At 40.5% G+C, this 16,507-nt stretch overlaps 1 protein-coding gene across 2 annotated transcripts in view; it reads right to left on the bottom strand.

Annotated features, from left to right (window-relative positions):
• Positions 1-16,507, bottom strand: part of GPBP1L1 (GC-rich promoter binding protein 1 like 1) — a 35,184-nt gene that overhangs the window by 1,304 nt on the left and 17,373 nt on the right. For both annotated transcript variants that reach the window (XM_037403527.1, XM_037403528.1), the window contains exons 4-10: positions 14,547-14,676; positions 13,915-14,198; positions 11,069-11,141; positions 9,682-9,875; positions 5,553-5,693; positions 1,722-1,880; positions 852-976 (exon numbers count right to left, since the gene is read on the bottom strand). In XM_037403527.1, the coding sequence (XP_037259424.1) occupies positions 852-976; positions 1,722-1,880; positions 5,553-5,693; positions 9,682-9,875; positions 11,069-11,141; positions 13,915-14,198; positions 14,547-14,676 (1,106 nt within the window). The remainder of the gene's footprint in view (positions 1-851; positions 977-1,721; positions 1,881-5,552; positions 5,694-9,681; positions 9,876-11,068; positions 11,142-13,914; positions 14,199-14,546; positions 14,677-16,507) is intronic.

Raw genomic sequence — 16,507 nt, 5'->3', positions numbered from 1 at the left:
AGGGGCATGGGAATTAAAGGAAGGGAACAGTGGCAAAGCAGAGAACACTTTATCCACGAAGCACGAGGTTTTATATTAAATAGCTCCCAATTCACCAGGGAGTCTTCTGTATTAGAGACCACTTCAACAGTGCTTCGTGTTTACCCAACATTTTTCAATATCTTTTACAAATACTACAGCAGTCCTGTACAAAGGGTAAATAACTAGCCTGGCAGAAGGAAAGCAAGGCAGAGATTTGAAATTCTACCCAAGGACACTGAAGGAGGACATGAGGCAATCAAACCAGTATCACAGCTCAGAATCTCCTAAAGCTTACTATATCTGCTTGCACCAGGTGCTCACACGCCGCTTACTCACTGGTTACTGGATACAAGCTGAGATACTAGGTAAATATTTTCTTAACTCTCCTCCACTTTTACAGCATTTAAAGCAGCACAGGACCATTCTAAGTGCAGACAGGAAGCAAGCAGTGTGTGAGGATGACCATCACATTTAGGACACCTGCTTGTAAATAAACTAGAATCACACCAGGTTCGTGCTGACTCCCAGTGTGGGCAGGTAAATACCTAGGCAGCATTAACACACAGGGATGTGGCACCAGAGAAGCCCCAGAATTTAATTACAGGCCTTGGTAAAGTCTTGGCTCACCTATTGTCAGTGTCTTGTTTTACTTCCAATGAGACTCCACCCAGTCCAGTGCTAGTTATGAAGCCCACCCACCTCTAGCTCAGTACACACAAAGCTGCTGCTGCTGCTTCCCAGAGTTTTCCTTGAAATAGCTTTCTTCTCCTCACACAGTCCAAGGACTTGCCCTCCTTTACTCCAGGCACCTTATTTTGCCATTTACTCACCTGTGTTCTGCTTCCAATGAATGAGAGAGGTTTTCCCCCTCCTCCGGCAAAGGGAGAGAAAGGCCATTCTGATGGCAGTTCTCTTCCCAGTTTTCCTTTGGTTCTGGTGTGCTGTTGCTCTCCATCTAAAGAAAAATAAAAGCAGCAAAATGTGCTCACACAGGCCATGCCAACAGCACAGATCCAAGTTCAAAGCGTCTACTTTTGGAAGTAAAGCCAAGCCTTTCACCCCCAGCCAGTGTTTTTTCCAGAGCCCAGACCAATAATGGTTGAAAGCAACTTCTACCTGGCTGTGACAAGACAACACAACATGAACAGCTGGCGGACTGCACTTCTGTGTCAGGGGAGTAAACGCCAGCATTACAGAGCCAGCAGCTTCGGAGCGACAGTAAAAAACGATGGGAACGAAATACTCCTAAGGACACATTAAGCCACAGGCTTATGCATTTAGGGGTCTGGTCCAAGCCTCTGAGGCTGGAGCAACTATCCCACACCTTTCAAAAGCACTGAATTCTGCTTTCCTGTGGATGTAGTTTGACAAGAAGAGTTTGAAAGCAAATTAAGATGGTAAAATATGGTAAAATAAGGTAAAATATCCTTAGAGAATCCTTGCAAAAAATCTAGATGACCTTCACTATCTGTGATCTGCCCTTCCACCCCATTTATTAGTTACCCATTTGCATTTCATCATGTCACTGATCTCCTTTCATCACAGTGCTGTGCACTACTTCTGCTGGCATGTGTACCAGACCAATGAAGTCATTCCTTTCCTCCTCCAGAGCCAGAATTCGTACACTGCTCTTTTTATTTCAGTACCCAACTCCTTAAATACATAATGATCATACACACAAGTAAAGACAGTGATCTTACATCATCCAGCTTGTCACATTCTCTGTTCTCAGTTATCTCCCCATTCCTATCATCTTTCAGTGCCTTCAGGAATTCGCTCTTTTTATCAGTGGTACGGCGCATCAGCTTCGTCAAGCGTGAAGAGCAGATCTCGATGGGAGGGGTGGTGCTGGAAGGACTCTAGACAAGGAAGACAGAATACAGAGACTTTCAAACTGTATTGCTGCCAGGATGGGGCCCTTGTCAGTGCTTGTGCTTACACCTTTCAAACACCCATCAGGTTCTTTGGCTGGCTCTTAACCCCTCAAGCCAGAAAATCTAATGTCAAACTTCCACCAAAATACTGGCTGGTGCTGCACATCATTTCTTCCCTTACCAGCACGCTGTTCTCCCACCTATCATTATCAACTCTTAGATTTTTTTCTTCCCCTAGGAGTCAATTCACATGGCCATGAATATGTTTATTTTGTTCCTTGGCAATGTAACTCGTATCAAGCAATGCTGGAGCCTACAACAGGATATTAAGGCTAAGAAATTAATGCAGGACTCTCACCCTGCAAAAATTAAAAAATTAAGGGGATTAGCCTCAGTTCAAATTTGCATCTTAAGCCGTCCTGGCAGACTCTACCCTGAAATTAAGCTATGGGGTGGTAATCTCCTTTTAGGGAGTGGTCACCCCCTTAACTAACCACAACTGGATGTGAAATAGGTAGTCACAGCCTCAGCACCCTCCCCTGGAGAGCACAATGCCAATTCCCTGCTATGTACACTCACAGCCCAGATGGTTCCGTGTGGAGCCAGACACAGACAACCCTGGAGCCTGGGGGAAATCTGCTCAGCTCCACTCCTGAACCCAAGGTCACCTCCCATGCTCTCCCACAGTGTTTGAGGTTTCTTAATGATCTCGAATCTGCAGACCAGGCATAAGTCACAAAAGTTTGCACATCAGCAGTACCCCAGCCAGGATGCTCCAATAAAAATATTGCTAACCAAGATAAGGTTTCCATTTAATTGTTCCACAGTTTTGAGGGGACACATACAAGAACTCTAAGAACATGTTATGGGAAAATTCCCGGTATTTTAACCTTCTGATCATATATGGAGCTCATGTCTGGCTACCCTAAGACAACAAGGAATTTAGTCATTCATATGGATACCTGACAGTAGAATCTTGCACGCAAAACTACTCTTTCCCTTCACTTACTCGCTTTGATTTTTTTTCTCAATATTACAACAGAGTAAAATTTCCTAAAGTCTGTAGTGTTCCCCCTCACCCCTTTTTAAGCTAGGGTGGGAAGGTTGCAAATTCAGGCTCTTCAACATAAATCTCTTTTGCAAAGTACTTTTATCATACTTACAGTGCTCTGAGCAAAGATCAAGGGAATTAAAATATTTAGCAAAACAAAAACAAGGCAGCAACGGCTGCTCGTACTTCTCACGCCTGTTGCATGTGAAATACTGGTGTGAAATAATGCCTTTCAGGGACGTGCATGCTGAACGTAAGTAATGCCTTACAGTAAACATTTCTCAGGTGGCCTTTTCAGATTTTGCCTAATTCAACACTGTAAGGAACAAATCCGCAATTGTAACAGACGTAACAAGGGACCATGAATATTAGGATAAAAAGCCGGCCCAGTACTGAAATGAAGCTCTCAACATGGTAACTAGTTTGACTGCAGTGACAGAAGGCACCAATGAACAAAGGAGACTAAAAATTAGATGTCTTCTGGTAATTTGGAACACTCAAGCTCTCTTTGCTAGTGGCTGTTTTAATGTTTAACAGAACTGCTGAGGTACTAAAACTTAGTTTCTACAAGTCAGGAGAAGACAATTACTAGCTAAAGTTTAGAAACAACAGATTCCTGACAGGGAATTTAATTTCACCTGAATTCTGGTTTTATGCATAACCTTCTGCAGAAGGGTTTTTATGTAACATTCTCTTTTAGTATTGAAGGGGTACAAGTAGTCATTTTAGGCATCTTTCCTAAAGGTAAGTTTATCCCTTCAAAACATCGAGGCATCTCTCAGGGTTTTTTTTTGTTGTTTTTTTTGTAGTGATAGCACCACACATGACCTCAGATACCCGTATATAACAGGGACAGCCACCCTTACAGAAGAGTAATTTTATGAATTCAGACTATATCTTAATTTGGTTATCTTAGACTGGCTTGTGAGGACATGGTGCCACTGGTTGGCACCCTCTTAGTTTTCAACACACTGTGGTCTCATATGAATAAAGGTGCTATTTTCAACACTTTGGCGGGAGGGGCGTTATCCCCGTTTTAGAAATAAAAAGGCAGAGGTTCCTTGCAGCAGGCCTGCCGAGCTAGTGTTACATTAGTACTTGATGGCCGTGGTCCTGTGTTTTCATACCGCAAGCCTCCAACAGATTCAAAGAAAAATGTACTACAACTGTTCAGTTTTAGCTGGGAGGAATTTTTAAGCCTTTTTGTTTAGTTGATTGACGCTGGTAATACAAGAAGCATTCAAGGAAGTACTGCTTGTCCTAGGGAAAACCCAGCTGCCTACTCTTGCTCTCAGATTAGTACCTGACATCTTGGCTGACTAAAGTTTCAAGCAAGACCTTCTTGGGGTGGGGAATGAAGGAGACCACTTGTGTTACTATTGTATGATATAAAATGAATGCCCTTCTCGGTATCTACTTGGAGGTGAAAGCCTATTTAAGCTGACATATTTACGCTGCACAGGTGGCCATACTGTGCTGTGCATTACACAAAAAGGAAGGCTGTCAGTGGCACAAAGGACTCTGTTTAAGGAGAGAAATAAGCAAGGTAAGGTAAGGGAATACAGTGTAAGATCTATTTGTCAAAGCAACGTGTGCACGATTGTGCTTTTACACTCAGCAGTGGCTAAAGCAGGAAAGTACAGGCTGTTGCGAAGTAAAGCCTGCAAAGCAGAGAATCATAAAGATTACAAGGTTTTATTTTAGAAGTAAGATCTGTAAAGGAACAAGACAAACACACAACTAGAAAAAACAACCCCACTGCTACACTTGAAACGCAAACACATTCATTTCAAACTTTGTGAATATGTCATTTATCACAATCTGTTTTATTTTTGTTCTTTTTATGTATGATCACAAACCTGTTGAATTTTGATTCCCAGAAGCAGAGGAGAAAAGCTATTCATTGTCACTTTTCTCTTAAGCTTTATGGAATTTCAAGGTCCAAACCAGCATTTTGTTTACAAGCTATTAAGTGAAGTATAGGAATGCTGGCCAAATGTGTTATATGTCACAGTTACTGCTGAAACATTAACAGATTTATATTCCAAGGTCCTCTCCATATTTCAGACTAAACCCAGGGGTATTTCCACCTCAGCAGATTACCTCCTTCCAACTCCAAAATTACAAACCGACACTGTAGCTGAAGATAGGTTTTAAACTCCCTCAGTCTCCTCATAGCTTCTTCTACAGGAAGGATATGAGGCAGATCACCCTCCTTTCCCCGTATTTTCCCATACTGAAGAACAGCATGAGAATCAGTTTACCTTTCTATTCACACCAGTTTTTGGTATCCACACTCCAATAACACAAAGTCTATGCATATGTAGTTATCTGACACGATGTAAAGCATTGGTACTTCTTGTTTTATATTAGAGAGAAATTCTAACACATTTGGAACCAGCACCAACGGCTGTACATCCAGGTAAGCCACATTTTTGTTTCCTTTCTTGTATCGGAGATGCGGCAGAACGTTCTAAGAACGTATAAGTGAGTCATTCTTCAAGGGTGCAAAGGTAGCTTCCATGTACAGAGAGGACCTTATGTTTAAGCTACAGCAGGTGATAGTGATAAAATCTCCCACCCTATCCCCAAACCCAACCCCGTACCTCTTTGGGAGAGGTGAGGACTGAGCCACTCGCCAGTACCGCTGGTTTGGTTACAGACACTGGACTGGTAAAGGCAGAGTCACGGCTGGAGGAAAGCGAGCCTGGTTTATGTTCACTTCTGTTGGCTTTCCATGGACTTGGCTATATTGAAGAGAACACAAAATACTGGAGAGTAAATGGTAAGGCACAAGAAGGGTTGCTTGCTAGTAGTAAAACAAATAAATGTTATGTTGGCTGTTGTACAGATTTTTTTCCCCCCTCCCTCTGCAAGAACAGTCTCAAGTTTATCTCAACACCCATTATTTTCACCCATCTTCTGTTTTCCCCAAACCCAATACAATTCTGCTTCATGGGCACCACTCTCCAGTAAAACCTCTTTATTACTCAAAGAAAATCCAGCATTGCTCTTCATTAATTGGAATCACCACCAAGTAATGCAATGCATCTTACAGCTACCCACAGATGGGAAGTAAAAAAAAAAACAACCCCAAACCCATTAAATTCACATTTCATATGGGAATACTGTATGCCACAAATAAAGGGTTTGCATCACTTGACAGGAATTTCCCCTGTGCGAGGAAGCACATCAAGGAATATTTCTGTCCAGGTTGAGAATGCAAATTATTTATTTCCTAGGGTTCTGAAAGTGTCCATCATTAAACTGATTCAGCAATGAGGAAGAAAAAGCAGCCAGCTCATTAAAGAGCATAAGCATTTGCTGTTTTGTTTTGGATACTCTCTACAGTATCCCTTTAAGTAACACTAGCGATGTGGCTGAAAAGCAAAGACTTCAAGGTAAATTATTGTTACTTGGAACGTTACTCTTATCAACCAAGGACAAACACTGTGAAGTGACAGTCTTTATAAACAGGATCCCAACAAGAAACTTGTATCAAAGCGCACGAGAAATACTCCTGCAGAGCATTAAACCACGCTGGTTCCTTTGACCCATTAGACTTTGGAAGCCAACTTCAAGCCATCAGCAAAATAACTCATGCACAAGTGGGATTCAGTTAAATCTGAGATGCAACATATCTTGCATTCTGCAAGCAAGGAGAGCAGAAATAATTATTTCAGTATGTTATCACTCTGCATTGGGTTATTTTATTAATTTAAAAATAAATAAATCAGTAGGGGAGGCCATCAGCATTCCTCTTCCACTCCAACTTAAAAACAAGAGCAGTCCACATTATTGAACGGATTATCTGGCATTCACAGCACACATTCCAAACATTCCCTTCAAACCCAGAAAACATCCCGATCTGCACAATATTGCCTGGTACTAGAATTAGGGTGTAGAATTACTGTGACAAAAAGTTTTTCTGCGCAGAGCCGGCGGTCGCCCTGCTTAGACACCCAGCTCCGAGCTGCTGATCCGTTGTTCTCCCAGCTTCCACAAAGGGGCAGCTCAGACAAATTCAAGGCCAGACCCTGTTGCTTTCTTAGGGAGGCCACCAGATTCAAGCACAACAACTAGAGATGAAAATCAAAAGGAATCGTTTGCAGATTACGACCTTGAGGAGGTATTGCTTGACTGTGAACAATTCGCCATCTCAATTAGCCAAGAAAGAATGGACTTGTTTCACTGCCACCAGTCCTCTTCCTTTCAGTGCTACTCGGCACAACTTAGCACAAACATTTTTCATTCTGTTTGCCTGTGACAGCTTTCCAATACTGCTGACTTGGTCAAAAGAGATGTTTTGACCCCTCTACTACTTTGTGCACTGCAGTTTCTGTACAACTTTCTAGAAGTCTTCAGAATAAGGCATCCTACCATAACTGCTTTATGTCTGTACCTTTAAAAAAAGGCATCATGCACACAGTTTTTCTGGCCAAGAATATGCTGAATCTCACCTTTTAGCTTTGCTTATGGCCACCATTCCTAAACAAAAGTGCTGCTGACGACACCAGCGGCCAATCCTTCCCTGTTGCAATCCCCACCACTGAGGAGCACCATATTCCCCCAACAACCACAGCACCAGGCCAGTGCATGCACACTTAAACGCTCTATTACAATTCTAATTCTACATCTTAATTGAATTCTAAATTAGCTCAAATACTTCTAAATCACTAAGTACATATTTATATCCTACTTAACATGACTGATCTCTTGGGCTACGTACCAAAAGTCAATACCTTCTCCACTAGCCAAACAGCATTGTGTATGTTATCAATACTGTAATACTTCAGGTATGAATCCAGGTGTAATCCATGCCCACTGACTGGTTCAGCACAGTGAATACTTCATTAAAAGAAACTTAGGCAACTATCACTACCTACTGTCATAATGTCTGATTTAAATATAGATACAGAATCTGGGATGGAAATGAGAGCTATGTAACATGTAAAACAAGCTAACAAAACCCCCTACCATTATCTTTCACGTAAGCTGAACTTCCACACCACAGTCACAAGGCTGTCTCAGAAAAAGATAGTATTTTTCAAATTATCTATAAACATTAAGTGGCTTATTCCAACTGTGAGCACCAATTAATACATTTTTTGTTTAATCTCAGGAATCGAAAAACTTAGAGTCTAATTTCAGAACAGTTAGGAAAGGCTTCAAAAGCAGCTCTTCTAGATGGAATTAATGGAAAAGCTCTAACCATGGGCTTCAGAAGTAGCCCAAACAAATGCAGTGGTGACTACACAGCAAGGAGTAAAAGGTACACAGACTTTTATGTCCAAATTTTACAATTTCAAGCAACAGGTATACCATGACCAGCACTAACAACAGACATTCGCATAGCTTCAGCAATGCATTTCAATCTCTACAGTTGGTATAGCACTAACTTTCAGACCTTGCAAGTTATCTTTGCACACAACAGCTAAGACAGAAAAGCTGTTTGCATTCCTGTTCACTAAAACTCTGTTTACTTTGAAGCAATCAAAAAGACCATCTTAAGAGTCTGGACAGAAACTGCATCTTTGACTTTTTGTTTCAAAGACCACTCAAAACATCCAGACTAAAAATAGGTAAGACTATATATACACATATATCAGTCAAGCTGTACAAGCAAAAATAAAAGCCACGGGAGGCCCCTATCCATCAGAAGCTGCATCTTGTTTAACTATTCTAAACAAGTAGGTATATGGACTGAAAAACTTAGTAACAGCCTTATATAATGGGCCAATTCATCCCATCTCACTGAGAAGGAGATCAGTTGTCAAATTAAGGGTTTATGTAAGCTTATTTGATAATAATTTTAATCACTAGGATTTTTCCTGTAGCTGGCAGAATTTAGCCTGAATTAAGAGAAACTTAGAAAAGGGAAAGAAGCTCTCAGCTTGCTTTCTTACAAAAAAAGTTGTTAATCTTTCCTATTTTCCTTTGAAGTGTGTAAGACTGATCTACTCTAATCATAGGGAAGATTTTGTTGGAATGTCACAGCCAGCATTAGTTATCAATAAATTTTAGCACTCAAAGTATTTGGACACCTTTTTAAAGAATGACCTAGCTAACAATTTTCTTTAGCCTCTTCAATACTTTCACTATCAAACCTACAAAGTTTCTAGGGTATCTATACACGTAGATTCTCTGGAAAAATGGGCAAGATAAAGCCTAGAACCAAGAACAAACAAAAAAAAGTACTTGTTTTTTTCAACACTCCTATATTTCTCTCAGTAAAATAATTATAGCACAAAACCCATTACTTTTCCAGGCTGTCTTTAAGGCTCAACTAAATTAGAGCTAAATTGCAGGATGTTACAATCTAATCTGATCTTAGCCTCAATTGTGTTTTAAACACATCAAAGTATTGTAACCTAATAAAGATTTTTCAAGGTAGTCACGTGAACAATTCAAGCACATTGTAGCACACGTTCCATTTCTCTAGCATTGCTTGTTTTGTCTAATTAATATAAGGATTTGTCTAATGCATAAGAACACACCCATTCAGACATTTGTATAGTCAGAAGAGAGGTTAGTTCTCTGTATGGACAAGACCAAATGGCATTTTAATAGGGAACAACAATTTTAGTAGTAAACAGACTTCTACTGTAAAGACCGCTACCCTAGAAACTACCGGGATTCCAACTCCTGCTATTTGTTAGGGGGTTGATTCCCCTGTCAAGGGAGAGAGCTCTCCCTTGATCTGCAGTTCACTAACTTGGTTTGAAACCCTTGTACCTTGGAAGGAGGAGCTGCAGGTTTAGGAACCAGATTTTTGTAGACACTTGGGACAATGGTGGTGGCTTTGTTGCCATTTGCCAGGTGAGAAACAGGTGATGTAAATGCAGCTGAGAAGGCAGCGGCAGGATCCTCTTTTGAAACCTTTTTGATGACCAGCATCTTGGTAGGTTGCTTGGCACTAGGGGGGTTTTCTGTAAAAATTAACATGAGAAAGATTCTGAAATACAAATGTTCAGTTTCATAACAGCTTCAGTATACTGCTAGTTTCTCCCCTTTCAATCTTAGATGCTACACATCTGATTCCGAGACTGCTATCAGCTCTTTTTCCATTTCAGCTTTGAGCAAAGATAGTGGATAAGGATGTCGAAGTCCAATCTTTTTTTGTTTAACAGCTCCCTTGACACTGAAGTGAAAAAACCCAACAGTGATAATCAGCTAACAGCCTTCCACCATACTAGAGGAATCAGAACAGACAGTGGCATTTTTTTGAGCAACCATGGATCAGCTTTGTTAATTCATTGACACAGCAAAAATACTCTGCATAACATATCTCAAAAGACACAGTGCTTTTACAAACACAATTAATATTTCTCAGGCCAAATCAACATATTTGCAGGAGCAAAACAATTAAAAACAGTAGTAGTCTAAATGGCTAAAAGCCCCATAAATACTAATTGTCATTATTTTTTGAGCAGAACAATAGCTACCTGACAACCATGCAAAAAGAACACAATCCAGTACTACAACAAGAAGTGTTCTTGATTTTTTTTTTTTGTATTTGTACTATTTATGGTATCTAACTCAAATCATCTAGCTATATTCTAACTAGAGATTAACAAACCTGTATTTAGCTGCTAGAACTGGTACCTTGTTTCACTAATTTTTAGGTTTTTTTTAAAGGCACAGATTTGCATACCACATCAGAATCAAAAGCAAGCCTGTTCTGAGTAAAAACCAAACAAACAAACCCACCCCCAAATAAATCCAAACCACAGAACTATGACAGTTTTGCTGTATTTCTAATATGAAGATCACAAGTCAGGAACTAATGTCTAGTTCTCTCAAATCTGCTCTGCCCTTCAAGTGATGTCTGCATGGAATTGTAACTGCAGTTAAGACAGGAAGCAAAGGCAGAACAATGACATTACTGCCACCAGCAGTTTTTTTATGACAAGACAAGCACAATTTCAAGTAGACAAAAAGGCTAAGAGATCAGTGAAGACTGTGGCAGGAAAACAACAAAGGAGAAAAAGCTGCAAACTGTCTGCTTTAGGTAAGTTTTTAAAAACATTTTTGAGTGGAAAAAAATAGCATCTGAACATCAGTCACAACTCTCTGCTTCAGCATCAGCATTCTGTACAGTGATGTAAATACTTTCACCTACCCCATACTCCAGAAGGTGTCCCTAAAGGTTTGTTCTGGTTGTTTTGTCTTCCAGCTTCTGGATTCAAAGATGGCTATAAAAAGACAATGCAAATTAGTATACGATCATATTGCATATAACAAAAAAAATATTCAGTATTAACAATGTTTTACTTCTAGGAACCCAGAGTGCAAGCAGGTTTCTGTGAACAGCATCTGAATTAGAAGGGTGCTTTGTCACAAAACAGCTGAAACCCAAGTTTGTATTCTCCTTGGCTTCAGCCAACAGAGGGTTCAGGATAGGCCCTTATGTCTTCTACTATACGACTAAGTAGATGCCACCAACCAATACACACATAACAGATTTAGGTATTTAATGAGCAGCTCAAAATATAAACCAGAATCCACGTCATCCATATATGAAGAATCTTGTCTAATTTCCCAAATAATTTTATACAGTAATAATGCATTAACCAATTAAAAAACAACAACCCAAAAGCAATACTAGGCTCCTAATGTAAAGGAATAATGAATATATATATATATTTACTGACAAAAAAACTACACGTGACTATGTTAAGCTTCAGAGTCCACTTTTCAGGGCAATACTGCATGCAGACTCAGTGCGCTCTGCAGACTTACCTTTGATTCAGTATCACAATTCAACCTGGTGGAACAACTATGGACACATCCGAGCTCAAAGCAAAGTACAGAAAAATCTAAGCATTCAATGACAAGCGCTTGTGATTTAGCTATTCCTCTTCCCTGTCCCAAATAACTTGAGTTCAAAATAAAGCCATCTTTTTCCTCTTTTTAATGAATTCTTCATATGTTAGTTACTATGGTGATAGCATAAGTCTCTAATAACGAGCTTCTGAAATAGTAGGCATTCCTGTTCTATAAGAGTTATGAAAAAATGTCACACCATAGCATAAATTCCTGCCTCAGACCCTAGAAATTCCTGTTTCAGTGCTTCATTTTTTAGTTACAGGTCAGTTTTATAGCAGGGGTGCTCACACCACAGGAGAACTTAAACTAACAGCCTGTGTTGCAGACCTTTCAGGGGAAGCGTTGCCATCCTCAGCCACACAGACCTAACAGCTACATACTTAACCACAGCATACATTAGTTTCACCACTCTGGCAAAGACAATACAGGAGTTATTTAGCAAAGCTTGCTGCTAGACAGTGTGTGGCATTATCATCTTTAACAAAATTGGGGGAAGTAATTACAGAAGAAACAGCCATGTAGATGGGGAAAGGCACTCATCAAGGCACTGAAGAGGAGAATGAAGTAGTATGGAAAAAAGATTTAGACCAAGATAGACAACAGTGCACAATCGCAACCATTAACACTAACTTTCTACATTTCAACCAGCTTTTGACAGTCTAAAGCACAGGCTTATAGAAATCCTGAATTACAGTATTCTTGAGAAATCAGATTAACAGAAATCCACACGCAAGCTTTATCACTGCTCTCCAGGTGTTCACCACCCTGTGATGCTGGCTACCACTTCCAGCAGAAGGAGCTGAAGAAGAGCACGCGATCGCTCCCCTGGTACTTCATTGAAAAAAACCCAGCAGCATAAATCAAACTGGTTCCTGTGGCAATTTAAGTGTAGACTCTAGATTCTGCCCTGAAGCAGCAGTGGGCATGTATTTCACTTCAATTCCTGACTTCCTGAATAGCAGCAGTGCCATCAAACTGCCATGACAATTTCAGCTGTGAACAGCCTTCCAGAGATAAACACTGAATAAGAGAGCAAAAAGCCCAAAATGATGATACACGCAAGTGTACATACTATCAGCAGAAACTCTCATCACTGGAGGCAGCAACGGCTTTAGCATTGAAGATGAAGGAAAAGTCAGAGGAATTGCATTAGGTGAAGGAACTGAGTTTACTAGAACCTTACAGATGATACTGACCTCATTAGACTGGTCAAGAAGAGCCTACAGACCGCAAGAAATAGGATGCAAAAAGCAAAACATACGGTCTGGTAACAATAAAATTATCTTCAAGGGACAGGAGAAAAAAAATGAAATTGTAAAGAGAAAGCAGAAAAGGTGCGTATATCTCAAAGCGTTAGCATTAAGGAATGCACATAGCAAGGATGAAAGCTGCAAGTCCAAGTACTATTCATGAAAGTTTGGAAAACTAAAGATATTCCAGTAAAAACAGAGCCAGGATGTAAGAGACTATCATACTAATAATACCACATGAATCAGTGTGCTGGGTAAGGAGAAAGTTGGTGAATTTGAGATACTGATGGAAGAAACGGCTCAAGAAACCCCGATCCACAGATTAACAGAGGCAGGAAAACATCTCTGAGAACACAATACTACTCCAGAGGATTCAAGACAGACAGTTGCAAAAGTCCGAGCACATCATGAACAAGCTTGGGAAGGTTACCACAAACACCAACATGTACCAGAATGTAGGAGACAGGAACAGCAGGCAGACTGAAGATAAGCTGAACAGGCCTACTTAGGAGGGAAGAAAAAAAAAAAAACCAAACCAAAAACCACCTTCATAAGCAATGCCACAAAGTCAACACAATTACTCTTCCTGTAGCAGACCAAAGTGTCACCTTATGGGTTTCAATGAAGATCTGGCTTGTGTGTTATGACGTGTCTTCAGTTCACAATAACCATTTGGTAAAATACACATGCCAGCATCCTTTATACAACAGGTTGTCAGGTCCTGAGGACTCTGAGTACCAATCAGCATCCTGTCAGCATCAGAATCATTTGTTAAATCTGTTGTCATCTCAAACATGGAATGGAATGCAACTCTAGATCCTTGCCACCTATCAGCGCTAATAAAAATAAGATCTGAAAAGCCACTTCTAGTGAGAAGCTACACACTTACAAAATCTTCTTCCTCAAATTGCAACTGCTCTTTATCTTCTTTCTTCTCTTCCCTGGATTCAACAGGCAGCTTTTCTTGAAAGGCGGAACTTTTCCGAGAATGGAAGTTGCCATTCCAGTGGCGATGAACTCCAGTTCCTCCTCCACCACGCTGATTCACACCATCATGGCCCCGTGAGGGACCATGCCAGCCAGGCTGACTGCCAGAAAGCCCAACGTGAGCTCCTTTAGAAACACCAGAATCTACAGAATCGTGGCGGAGAAGGGACGGCTGATGCCAGCAGTCTAAACAAAAGGAGATAAGTGTGCAAATAAAAAAGTCAACACAGCGTGCAGAATATCGGAAATATCAGGCTGTTTTTCTTGTTGTTAAGTCAGTGTTCACCAAGTAAACTACTATGCCAACCTTATTAAGCTACTGTGTGATTATAACAGAAAACAAACCAAGCTATACAATGCACATACAGCTATCATAAAAACCCCTCAAGGCCTGAGCACATGACGTGAGAGAAGAGCACAGTACAAGTTTGTTGTAGGATGTTTTGAAAAAATACAGTTTGGGAAAATGTTTATATTCTGCAGAATATTCCAAAATGTTTGCTCACAGGCTACATTCTGATCCTTCTTACTCACCTCCTGCAGTTCGGAGGGGCCCATTATTGAAAAATCCATCAGAGGAGTTGTGTCTCCTACGGCTCACCCCAAAGCGGCCCTCTCCCCGTGGAAGATGCTCTCCATGTTTCTCAAAGGTGGCTGCAGGGGACTGCAGAAAGTAAAAAGAGATGTAATGAAGCATTCATCAGGGCGCTCCAGGAGCCTGTCAGTCCAACAGCAACATTTTGTCGATTGAAAAAAACCAACCAAACCCACCCCCTTCACCTCTCTACTAGTTTTCAATACATCATCCATATCTCCGTCGCTTAGCCAATGTCAACAATCATGTAAGCCTGATCGGAAAGGCACACAAATCCACTATCTTACACAGAATCAAAGAGAACCTAACACACTAATATCAGCAGTCTTTGCAAACACATACTTTCTGCAAAATTAATTTAAGAAATCCTGTGATACATATGTGCTCATTGATTCACTCCCCCTAAACAGAGGAGCAGACAGCAATGGAGGATCCAATCAGTCTGGTTAAAATTCAGAGATACTCAAGTAACTTAAAGCACTTTTGGACTATGACTCTGTAGAAAACATTAATACTTCCAGCATTAAGATTCCAAAGAATCTTTTGCTCTTCACTTTCCCTCATTTATAAAAAATTCAGATCGATAAAAAAATGGATCAAACATCCTGAAATTACTTTTGTGTCCTCCTATTTAAGCATGGAGGCGAAAGGTGTATTCTTTCTTGTTCACCAATGCTGTCCATCATAATCTGGTTTGGTATTAAAATGTTTTTCTCTACCCCATGCAGAAGTGACACAAGTTGTTGAAGTCCTAAAGCAGACTTCCGGGGTCAACCCAAGCTGCTTCTGGAATCAGTTTTGTAAAGAAGGTGACAGGCAAACTGCCCTCATTTTAAGTTTGCAAAAAACCTAATGAGTATTTCTGAGTTTGGAGTTAGAGCCCAAGGGCTTATCAATATATTACTCCACAAGGGTCAGATTATTTTCATAAATTAAACTGAAATTGTATCCTGAAATGTAAATACATGGCAGCTCAAGTCCTGACTCCCACAGCTTTAGGGCCATTTCTTTAAGGATTTTCTGTTTGGGATCCCACTCAAGACACAGTGCAAAGAGACTGAACTACTTCCATGTCTGAACACAAAGAATGTTCTTCCTCTGAAATAGAAGCGATACATTTGTCAAGACAAAGACAACAAAAATGATTTTCACCTGTCCTGGTTTCAGCTGGGATAGAGTTAATTTCCTTCTTAGTAGCTGGTGCAGTGCTGTGTTTTGGATTTGGTGTGAGAACAATGTTGATAACACACTGATGTTTTTAGCTGTTGCTAGGTAATGTTTATACTAAGTCAAGGACTTTTCAATTTCTCAGGCTATGCCAGCCAGAAGGCCTGAGGGGCACAAGAAACAAGACACAGCCAGGACAGCTGCCCTGAACTAAAGAGGTATTCCATACCATAGAATGTTGTGTCCAGTATATAAACTGGGGGGAGTTGGCCAGGGCCTGTTGATCGTTGCTCAGGGACTGGCTGGGCATCGGTCAGCAGGTGGCAAGCAACTGTACTGTGCATCACGTGGGTTTTTTTCTCCCTTCCCTTTGGGTTTTATTCTTCTCCTCTTCTCCCTCCTTTTCATTATTGCTATTATTGTTTTAGGGTTTTTTTATTCCTGCTTTATTCTAGTTATTGAATTGTTTTTATCTGAACCCTCGAGTTTTACATTAATTTATGATTCTCCACCCCATCCCTCTGGAGGGTAGGGGCGGGGAGTGAGCAAGCAGCTGCGTGGTACTTAGTTGCTGGCTGGGGTTAAAACACATCATTACCTTAAGTTTCCAAAAGCCTTCTTTAAAAACACCAAAGTAGTTAAACATTTCACATTCCAGGAAACACCAAGGCATTTATTTTTTTTAATTATTATTATTGTCACAGCTGTAAAAGGAGGTGACCTGTATTAATGT

This window comes from Falco rusticolus, chromosome 11 (genome assembly GCF_015220075.1).
Source record: "Falco rusticolus isolate bFalRus1 chromosome 11, bFalRus1.pri, whole genome shotgun sequence".
NCBI lineage: Eukaryota > Metazoa > Chordata > Aves > Falconiformes > Falconidae > Falco > Falco rusticolus.
Note: the sequence above shows the minus strand (reverse complement) of the source record. Positions and strands in the feature narration are given on the sequence as shown.